At 34.4% G+C, this 11,330-nt stretch overlaps 2 protein-coding genes across 6 annotated transcripts; one reads left to right on the top strand and one right to left on the bottom strand.

Annotated features, from left to right (window-relative positions):
- The first annotated feature begins 684 nt into the window (after positions 1 to 684).
- Positions 685 to 4,862, top strand: Gk1 (Glycerol kinase 1). 2 transcript variants are annotated; one of them, XM_076429130.1, is made up of 9 exons: positions 685 to 1,048; positions 1,665 to 1,923; positions 2,021 to 2,244; positions 2,812 to 3,018; positions 3,100 to 3,210; positions 3,543 to 3,796; positions 4,010 to 4,215; positions 4,289 to 4,420; positions 4,487 to 4,862. In XM_076429130.1, the coding sequence occupies exons 1-9, from the start codon at positions 974 to 976 to the stop codon at positions 4,570 to 4,572; spliced, it is 1,554 nt and encodes a 517-aa protein (XP_076285245.1). In that variant the 5' UTR covers positions 685 to 973; the 3' UTR covers positions 4,573 to 4,862. The 2 variants fall into 2 exon arrangements, with proteins under 2 accessions (XP_076285245.1, XP_076285235.1); XM_076429120.1 differs by lacking the exon at positions 685 to 1,048 and adding an exon at positions 1,125 to 1,375.
- Positions 4,854 to 11,321, bottom strand: LOC143211371 (uncharacterized). Of its 4 annotated transcripts, none has more exons than XM_076428997.1 (13): positions 9,265 to 11,321; positions 9,077 to 9,193; positions 7,723 to 7,913; positions 7,103 to 7,266; positions 6,850 to 7,022; positions 6,704 to 6,764; positions 6,518 to 6,644; positions 6,261 to 6,403; positions 6,063 to 6,174; positions 5,698 to 5,979; positions 5,207 to 5,623; positions 5,081 to 5,149; positions 4,854 to 4,990 (listed from the first exon to the last, which is right to left on the bottom strand). In XM_076428997.1, exons 1-13 carry the CDS (start codon positions 9,350 to 9,352, stop codon positions 4,895 to 4,897), a joined length of 2,040 nt encoding a protein of 679 aa, XP_076285112.1. In that variant the 5' UTR covers positions 9,353 to 11,321; the 3' UTR covers positions 4,854 to 4,894. The 4 variants fall into 4 exon arrangements, with proteins under 4 accessions (XP_076285112.1, XP_076285123.1, XP_076285097.1 ...); XM_076429008.1 differs by having other exon boundaries at positions 5,081 to 5,111; XM_076428982.1 differs by having other exon boundaries at positions 5,081 to 5,623.
- Between the last annotated feature and the right edge of the window lie 9 nt (positions 11,322 to 11,330).

Raw genomic sequence — 11,330 nt, 5'->3', positions numbered from 1 at the left:
TTTATTTCATAATACATTTAATTTCCATATCTCAAACATTACTATGCACATATATAATTGAACAAATAATGGGTCCCTGTCCATACTATATAATAATGCTTCTGATCACTTCTGATGTATACCAGAGAGGGTATACCCAGTCAGCCAGGCCTGCCTCGAGCAGATATCGAGCACAGCCTGGCGAGCAGATGGCGGGCATTATGCTGTCAGAACGACGCTCGAAGCTGAAGATGCTCGGAATCTGCTCGATTTTAGACAGCACCCCCTGCCAGCATAAAGCGATACTTCTGCGGACGCAGAAGTTATTCAAAAATCGAGCAGATTGCTTACTGGGTAGATACGTTCCTGGCTTTGGTCTGTCACACATGCGCGTGGAAAGCGCACAATATCTTATCACTGCCCATCACTGCCTCAGGCCCGTACCATATAAACTGCACGTATAGCGTATATCAGCATATATCGTCAGATGCAAAAGAAAAACCTTTTGTTTCGATCAATACGTATGGTATAAATTTAGCGAATGAAAGCAAATGAAATATATCTATTGTACATTTTTTACAGAAAACCATAAAATGAACAATAATATTCATCGAATATATATGCAATGTTTCATATTCACCACGTGGAGTCAATGCTTTATGCGTAATATTTTTATCACGGCAAATGTTTATTTTTCAACATGATTCGTCAAATAAATTGTCCATTCCTAACAGCAACGAACTTACAAAAATTTCTATAAATCATCACGCGAGAAATAGCACATATGATATAATCAAAATACACTGGAAATGCGATCAGTGAAGAAGCGACTGAAGGAAAAATAACGATATTTCGTGCGTTCCAGATGCGTTTTAAATTTGGGTTTACAATATTTAATGCGCGTGATTACATAATAAGATAGGAGCAAGGTTAACCATAGGTCATCTTAAGTGCTTTCTTATATACTATATAAGTCGAAAATAACGGAAAAAATATGCCGGAAAGCATTGATCGTGCAGGGCCACTAATAGGGGCGATTGATGAGGGAACAAGTAGCGCTCGGTTCTTGGTAAGTGCACTATTCCCTTCAACTACAAAATAAATGTCAATGTAATAAAACTATAATGAACGAACTGATATCGAAAAGATATCCGAGCGGAACCTTAACTTTAACCCTCGATATGTCTATTTACACGATTGTGTTTACTTAACGCGATACGTTCTATCACATTGTATTTAAACTAAACATTTGCAAATATTTTCGATAAACATCGATGTTTATTCGAAAACTGTTTACATTATATATCGTTCATCTTCCATGAGAAATCTTTTATCGACTTTTATTTTTTTTTATCTATTCATTGCCTTTACTTTCATCGATAAATTTGTCAAATTTGTAAAATCTTATTCGTGATAATTAGACTGCAGATCTTTATGTAAAATAAAAATTGTCTGTATCAATCAGAAGACATATTTAGAAACCAAACAGAATGTTATTTCTTCTCTTCATAATTTGAATAGATGAGAAATCATATATATACGTCTTCAATTTTTAAAATATTCCTACAATTTTGAATTTCGTCCACTCAATTTTGCTATAAATGCATAAAAATCCGCAGTCTAGTGATAATATTCAGTGAAAATTAAAAGGTAAATAGATATATACATTGTATGTTCTACTTTAGGTGTTCGATGTAATACACAGAACGGTGATAGCGTCACACCAGATTGAAATTACTCAGAAGTATCCACAAGAAGGATGGGTAGAACAGGATCCAAAGGAGATTTTAGATGCTGTGATAAATTGTATAAAAAAGACAATGGATAAGCTGAGCAGTATTGGTTTAAGTGCATCGGATATAAAAGCAGTTGGGATTACCAACCAACGAGAGACTACTTTACTATGGGATAAGGATACAGGAGAACCATTGCACAATGCGCTTAGTAATAAATATTGTGTATTATTTAATTATTTTCACATAAGTCATCCATGTTGTTTAATTAATGTTAATAATAACGTAATTTCTTAAACTTATTATAGTTTGGCATGATATGAGAACAACTACTACATTGGAAGATATACTGGACAGTGTACCTAACAAAACACGGAATAAACATTATTTAAAACCACTCTGTGGATTGCCACTGTCACCATACTTTAGCGCTCTTAAAATACGTTGGCTTATTGACAATATACCACGCGTGAAGCAATCGATAGAAGCAGAAAAGTGTATTTTCGGAACAGTGGACACATGGCTTATCTGGGTACGCTAACAATTTTTATCAGCATATTTTCCAAGTAGTTATAACTAGACAGCAGATTTTGTGTATTTATGACAAATATAAGTAGGTGTAATTAAAACAGTAAAAACATTAGAAGAATTTAAAAAAAAGTACTCTTATATTATTTCCAATAATAAATTTAAAACAGGTCGAGACTTGATTATAACAATCTTTGTGGATTTGGCTACAGATGGATCAAATGTAACTAATGATTCAAAGCTATAGTAGTTGATCCCACTCCTTTCGACAGTGCACTTTCAGGTGTTCGGGTGTCCGAAAGCGAAATTGAATATTTATCTTTTATCCTTCCACTTCATTCAATTTGAGTATATCAAGTTTGTGTTCAGTTTTAATTATAAACAAAACATTGGAAAATATCCGATTCTGCATTCGTATAATTTTGAAACTATTTGGTAATCTTACTTGTGTTGATAGCCGCATCAGAAATTAATCGATACATAAAACATATTAAATTGCGCGATAAATGTTGCATTAACTACCTACAGAAAATTTTATGACGACGTTCTTTATCCTTTTATCATTCCACAGAATCTAACAAAAGAAAAATTGCATGTGACCGATGTCTCAAATGCATCCCGTACCCTGTTAATGAATATTGAAACTTTGAAATGGGATCCTCTGCTATGTAAATTTTTTGGAATTCCACGAAAAATTCTCCCTGAAATACGGTCCAGCGCTGAAAAGTTTGGGACTATATCGACTCCTGAAATTCTTTCAGGAGTATTACTATCAGGGGTAAAATGTTCAAGTTCAAACGTTTAATTATGACAGTTTATCCTCAGCTAAATTAATATATTTCTCTCTTTACATATATAGTGTGTAGGTGATCAACAAGGAGCGCTGCTTGGCCAATTATGTTTAAAGCCTGGAGAAGCAAAAGCTACTTACGGAACTGGATGTTTCTTGCTATACAATACTGGAAGTGTTGTATGTATTAATCTGTTTCAATGATTTGACACTATTAACCCTTTGGACTCGAAGCAACTTTTAATTCCGAAATCAAGATATATCTTTCAACCTAGAAGATTTTTACTCTATATAATCTTTTTTATACTATTCACATGAAATTGAACCTGTTTTCTCATATGACATTTGAATTTCTAGCAATTTCTAGAATACAGAAGAATTTAATCATCTAAACACTGTTACAAATAATGATACAGCAATTTTGACTGGCGCCTCAGAGTTACCATTCGAGTGCAAAGGGTTAAAAACTGAATGCACAAACTTTAAATATATTCGTATATACAATTTTTTAGAAAGTGGACTCACATCAGGGTCTTATAACAACTATTGCATACAAAATCGGGAAATCACCAGCAGTTTATGCGTTAGAAGGCTCTGTTGCTGTGGCTGGAGCAGCATTGTCCTGGTTGCGTGATAATATGCAACTTTACAGTAATATTTCAGAGTGTCAAGAAATGGCGGAACGTGCAAAAAATTCAGGGGATGTATATTTTGTTCCTGCATTTTCTGGCCTGTATGCACCATATTGGCAACAAGATGCACGAGGGTAAATACTAATACACGTAATCAGAAAGTAATAGAGGTATACAAGAACCAGAAAATGTTGGGTCGGGACGAGTTCTCGAAAATTTCGGGAGTATTCTCGGGACTCCCGATATCGGATACCTAATATTTTCTCACACACCTCTAGTAATTAATATTTGCAACAGCTATTGTTCTTTCCTACTACTAATCATATACATCTACGCACATCCATTAGTGTAATTTGCGGTATCACAGAGGAAACACAAGATGATCATATAGTAAGGGCAGCTTTAGAGGCTGTTTGTTTCCAAACAAGAGATATTTTAGAAGCCATGGCAAAAGATTCTGGAACACAGTTAACAACATTACGAGTCGATGGTGGCATGACTGTAAATAATTTACTCATGCAGTTGCAAGCTGATCTTACTGGAATAAACGTTGGTACGTATCTTGTAATTTCTTTCAATTCCTCACGAATGTATTTGTCCAAATTGTGAGAATTTATTTTGCACAGTGAGACCCAATATGGTAGAAACGACGGCACTTGGTGCAGCTATGTTAGCAGCTATAGGTGCCGAGCTCATTGATATTAACGACGTAGACGCGTCGCAAGTTACGAAATTTTCACCTGAGATCGGAGAAAATGGTAATATTTTGTTCTTTAGTGTGATAGCACGAATAGAACGATATAAATGTATATTACATGTTTCAGAACGGGATTTAAGATATTCTAAATGGAAAATGGCTATTGAGAGATCATTGAAATGGGATAATTCCTCCTCCTCGTTCGACAAATAATTTCAAGTTCAGATAGATTGTTCAAATGAATAAAAGGCAGAGTACGATTTACATTTGGAATGTATGTGTATACATGACTGTGAAGTGTAACATACAGTAGTATGTGAACGCAATAGCCAGACGCGAACAAGCGGCCTAACATCGTGTATGTAATACACAGTATTCCAAATGTTACAGTATTACCAAACTCTAGAATATAAATGTAGCTTGTAACGTTATAAAGTGCATATGTTTTATCGATTATAATGTACTTTGTATTTCATATTAAAAAGATGTTATTGTTTTGCGAAGAGTTGTTTTTATGCACATTTTATAAGAGACTTTATTTTTTCATTAATCTCCTTGTAGTTGTATATTGTTTTAATCCAGTGCCACGCGTCTTAAAAATCCTATTTTTCTTCTGCGTTGTGGTGACATCCTATTTGTAGAAAATTATGGTGAAATTATACAAATACGTGTAATATTGCACTTAGCTCAACAACACACATAAACTATGCTTTAGAAATACCTCGTGTTCTTTTCCTTGACTTCTTTGCGATCTTAAAAAACCGGAGATATTATCGTTGTACTCCAGATCCTGTACAATGAAATAAAGTAATATTCTACACATACATACATACATACTGTAACTTACTTTCTCTGTTGTGTCACTAAGCTTCTGAGTGGAAAAATTGTATATATCTTCTTGTTCTTTGTGCGTCACTGTTTGTTGTGATTTTTGTATATTCTTTGGTGTACCCAACATTTTTTCAGCTTGTGATTGATATTGTTTTATTGTTTTTGCTTGATTGTCTATTTTATGTGTTTTATCCGATTCCCCTACAGTAGCTTCCACAATTGATCGTGTTGCATTGGAATGTTCCTGTTTTTCTTGTGCTTTATGCTTTTCTGCTATTTTAGCCTCTTCATCCATCCTGTTTAACGTGACATTAAACTGCGCGACAGCATTCTGATACTTCATTTCATACAATTTCGAATCGTAGTCTTTTTTCAAAGCTGCTAGCTCCGCTGCGTGTTTTTCGGTCGTTAATTTATTCGAGTTTTGTAAATTCTATTTAAGAAAAAATAAAATAAAAATTGTACACTACATATTCTTTATCAACATAATCACTTTCCTGGATATACCTTAATTTGTACACGCTTCTCGTTAAGTATATTATCCTTTTCTTTTTCCAGGAATTCAATTTTTTTAATTAATTCCATGTTTTGATGCTCGCTTTTGTTGGTCATATTGTGAATTGTATTTTGCAGGGCTGAATTACGAGCTTCCATATTCTTTAATTGATTTTGTATAGTTGCGAAATCATTACTTGTCTTTGTGTACTTTGTTTCGATCATTTTCAAATCGTTGGCTAAACTAGTTTCTACTTCCTGTCGAGAGTTTAAGTTCTCTCTGAGTAGATTGATCTGTTTAAATAATAATATGAATGTTTACGTGTTTAAATAAATAGTTGAAGTAATGTGTATAAATATACATGACATATTCTTACTTCTTGCAGTTTCATCCCCAATTCCTTTTTAAATTCATCTGCCTCCACAACCGATTTCTCGTATTTAGCATTTAAGTCTGCAGTCTGACTCAACAGGCCGGCAATCTCGGTTCTTACAAACGAAATTGATGCGTTCATGTTTAATTGCTTGTACAAACAGTCATTGTAAACAATTAAAAAACGTGTACAAATACTCACTTGAATGTAGAAATATCTTGTTGCAGAACGGAGATTTCTTTATCTTTTTCTTTCAGCAATTCGGTTAAATGTTGCTTCTCCTCAATGATATTATTTAATTGCCCTTGTAACTTAGCGTTCACCGACGTGAGCTTTTCTTGTTCCTGAAATCGTGATCATTTGTATCACAATATTTGTTTACCTCTACGATAAAAATGTGTAAAGCAGAAGATAACGCACGCATTTTTACGCATAAACAATCGAGGATGTTATCAAACCTTTATCAAGTCTACTCTCTCTTCCGCGTGAGCTTGTTTTAAACGATTTTTCTCCGAAGCTGACTCGTTTTTCACGTCCTCCAATAGTTTCTTCAACGCGGTCTCCGCGATCATCATTTCCTGCATTCTAACAATTTTAAATACAACGACTGGATGAAGTTGCCCAAAACATTTATACAAACGTACCTTTTCTCTTGGATTATCATTTTATTTTCAACTGCTGCGCACATGTTCTTTCGATCTTCGTCTACGCAAAATGCGGGTGGAATGTTTATTAAAGTAAAAACATTAATTCCATTTATGATTTCACGTGCTTGTATACATATGCTTACCTTTTAGTTTGATATCATTTAGCTCTTGTTGCAATTTCTTCACTACTGTCTCTTGCATAACCGTAATATTGTTGTATAGTTTATACAAATTATCCTTGTGTTCTTTAAATCCCTTCAGACTCTCAGATATCTCGGAATAATAATTGGTTATCGACACCCAGTCGTTATTCAATCTAAAAGAGCTTAATAGCTTTAACAGTGTTCGTAAATCTTAAATGTTTACTCAAATCAACGATAAAAAATATCCTGTTACTGTTCAAAAATTTCTTTTTTTGCCAGCGACTCGGCATCACGAGCAGCCGAGAGAGAGGATATTGCTTCCTCAGCACTTTTCAGCTTTTTCGTGAGCAATTGAATCTTCTGTTCCTCCATGCCGAGCTTCCGCTTCGTTCCGTCATTTTGGGGGTTCTCTTGCGACTATTAAACACAGTAGAATCTTTTAGTAACGTAAAAGTTGTTGAAATACTTTATTAATATACAGTTTTACTCGACTCTCGATTTACAGAATTCATTCGTGGAAGGAATCAAATTTTGTTTAAGAGCGTAGCCTCGTTGCAAAGGTGCGGGATGCGCATTTTCATTTCTTGGTAATACAAAGATGGGGGTTTCAGTAAACAAAAGCGCTAGATAAAAGATTAATCTATTCCGCAGTTGCCCTCAGAAGTCCTATTTTTACGTTTACGAGGCGTAATTTGCATTATTCGGAAGCATAAATAAGCTTCGTATGTAGCTAAATTGATCTTTTATCTAACGTTTTTGACTACTGAAAAACCCTATCTTTGCATTATCGAGAAATGAGAAGGCGCACCCTTGCAATCCTGGAAAAACGAATAGACCACCGCAATCCGATTGTGATCGGTGTAAAAACATTACCTCTATTGTGTGCATTAACGGGATCTGCACGCCCATGTGCGTCGACCATTGTTTTATCAACGTGTTGACGAATTTTCCCTTGGGACATGTTTTTTGAATTTTCTCGAGATTCTCATGATGATGTACCGATTCACCTTTTTGAATACTAGAACCGCTCCCACCGCTCACATCTTTCCTGAACGACCCTGTAACTTGTATCCAGTTCTTATTATTACATCTAACAAGAGTAATATTTTTCTAAATTCACCATTTTGCAAATCAATTTCATTAAGAATATTTAAAATTAATTGTGTATTTATTTATAGATAGAATTATATATTTATTTAGACATACGCGAACGGTGTCATTACTACTTTCATTACTACTCTCATTTCTAAAAATTCATCAAAAAATGGCTATAATGAATACATACAGTACAATCGGGCAGGGGATGATTCTACATGTAAAAATCAGTCGAAAAAAAGGCATAACATTTTTTAGTTTGACGCCTCGTTTTCGAGAAGACAGACTTTCAAGATCCGTCGGGTTCGCGTGCTTCAGTATACAGAGGGAGTAGAATTGGTTGGTCATAATCAGACGCGTCAGACGATTCCTATCAGTAGCACTTAGCACGTATAATTGTTGCATTTTGAAAATCGATTTTCTCGAAAACGAGGCGTCAAACGAGAAAATGTTATTCCTTCTTTTCGACTTATGTTTACATGCAGAATCACCCCCCGCCTGGTTGTACCACCCGTCCGACCACACCCTGTATATCTACGCACAGTTTTCATACATTACAAAGTTAACGAATTGGTAATTACTCGACTGCGGATCTTTATGCATTTATAGCAAAATTTAGAAGTTAAAAATCAAAATTGTTGGAAAATTAAAAAAATTGTAGATGTCAATATAGAATTTCTCCTCTATTAAAATGATTAAAGAAAGAAATAACATTCAATTTAGTTTCTATTTTTTGCAATCGATGCAGACAATTTTTATTTTGCATAAAGATCCGCAGTCTAGTAATTACTATCATCGCTGCGGATCTTTAATCTTTATGCAAAATAAAAATTCATTTTAGTCTTTTTACGTTGAAAACAACACAACAATATTTTTAGATTCTTTATATAATAGATTCATATATAGAATCTCGTATTTTTATATATGAACTCAATAATAAATTTTTTAAGAAATCTTTTGGTACAGCACTGTGTCGAGATCACTTTTATACTTTGTTGTGTACGTTAAACCATTGAAAATCAAATTGAAATTTATAAATAAAAACGTGGATGATTTCTGGAAGAATTGTAAGTGACCTTCAATATGACCTTCGATTGCTTACATCTCTTCACATCTTAAAAATGAAACGTACCGTGACTTTCGGGTGTCCTCGTGCGTGTCTGATTGTGAGAACTATTCCGAGGAGTAGAGTCGAATGTTTGTTTCAGTGTTTGTGTACGAGATCTGTGTGCGTCTCTTCCTTCAGATTCTGTAGAATAATTATGAGAAGACAGTTTTTATTACCGACAGTTACGCGGAGGTTAATAAAATCAAACTCACCTCTGCTTCTTAGCAATCGTTGTAATTTGTCTGGAGTAATGTTGCATGATTCTAAAGATTTATTTTTATCTTCTTGCTGATGCATCATTGTATTCGCTTCGATCGCAGTTTAATTCGAGAAGAAATAAAATGCAATTGAAATCGGGTATTCTTCGCGTCAGCGTCGGACGTTCTACAAGCTTCCACAATTTATGTATTTTCTTACGTTTATTACGGGTATATAATGCTTGTTTTTATTACTGTTCGCATTTACCTGAATTTGCTTAATCGGAAATAATGATAATGATTAAAAACACGTATATTCAATCTGAATCAAACGGATTCGCAACGATTTGATTTCTACATTAGTCGGTCGATTGAATTATCTCTCTACTACGTGAATAGAATCAACGCTTGAGCGTCAAGCGACGCGCTAAACCGTTACCTGTACTACTTGAGTTACTACTCGAACACTAAAATGTTATACTACTAGAATATTCGAACAAAAAATTATTGACAGCTAATAATAACGACGAATGACAAATTTCCAGCACGCGCCAAACGATGGTGCACGTAAATTTTATTTATAGAATTTTAACCCTTTGCGGACGAAGTCGCCCGCCGAGCGAACGTCGTTGTAGAGGAGAGGTATTGGTGCGCGCAGTTGAGAAAATATATGAGATAATATATAAATTATTATATTTATTATTATTATATTATTATATATAGCATATATAGGCTTTGCACTCCAAATTCATCCTTTTGCAAGTCAAATTCACCCTTCCGTAAATCAATTTCACCCTTTTGCAAATCAAATTCAACCTTGCAAATCAATTTCACCCATTAACACTAAACCTACCATCACCGGTCAAAATGTCCGTGTCCAGATTTTTTATTTCACAATTATTGGAATAATAATTATAGTAGGAGCAGTACAAAGTCTAAATGAAATCAAACTTGTCATACGTACCAGTTACTTTTACGGCTCGGCAGGTGTAGTGTTAAGCATATTTAAAATTAATTATTCATTTATTTAGATTAAATCATATATTTATTTAGACACACGTGAACGCTATCATTACTGCGGATCTTTATGCAAAATAAAAATTCATTTTAGTCTGTTTACGTTGAAAACGACATAACAATATTCTTAGATTCTTTATATTTTTCACTGTTTTATATTTCACTCAGTTAATTTCAAATTTCCTAACAATTAATATACATTCTTGATGTGACTTTTTTTTTATAAAAACTTAAAAATACTTTATTTGCGAAAGGTTGAAATTGATTCGGAAAAGGGCGAATTTGAAGTGCAGAACCTGTAAAATAAAATACGTATCTGACACAAAATGTCAAATATCTCGTGAAGTATTGACATTTCGATGACCTTGGGTTAGTACTTTTATACGTAGGACAATAAAACGGATCGATTGGTTTAACAAGAAAATTGGGTTGCATTAAAGAATAAACTACAATTGCACGTGGCAGGTGCATCGGTGTTAGGGCTTATTATGACATATGATTTTTTCCTCTATCATCTTTTTCGATTTTTTACTTAAAAAAGAGCAGTAACTTGTCCCAGTTTTCAGAATCACCCTGTATATTAGACTGCGGACCTTTAAAAATTTTCAAAATATGCTAGAATATAAAATTCCACAGAATCGAATACGATTTTTATTTACGTCTCATCTGTAAAGGCTACTATCGCTGAGAATAACATTTTATTTGTTTCCACTTTCTTGAAATTTGCCTGCAAAAATCACAAATTCCATAAACATCCGCAGTATAATTATAACCAAGTATAAACCATGTGATCGCTAATGGCCTGGCTGTCAATGCGATCACGTTACAATAAACTGCAAATAAAGAATAAATAAGACTTTCGATTGTTGAAAATTTCGGCGGTAAATCGATGACACAGCTTCACGTCGCATAGTGACATCTCGTTTGCTGGGGGTGCTGTCCTCTCCTCCCGTTCATCCCTACCCCTCCCCCTACCTCTCTCTCGTTCTACTCCCACCCCGCGAAAGCTGTTCGAGAGATTCTCTCTCTACAACGCTACACGCCGCGGCACGGTATATACGTGA

The sequence above is a fragment of the Lasioglossum baleicum genome, chromosome 1 (genome assembly GCF_051020765.1).
Source record: "Lasioglossum baleicum chromosome 1, iyLasBale1, whole genome shotgun sequence".
NCBI classification, from domain to species: domain Eukaryota; kingdom Metazoa; phylum Arthropoda; class Insecta; order Hymenoptera; family Halictidae; genus Lasioglossum; species Lasioglossum baleicum.
Note: the sequence above shows the minus strand (reverse complement) of the source record. Positions and strands in the feature narration are given on the sequence as shown.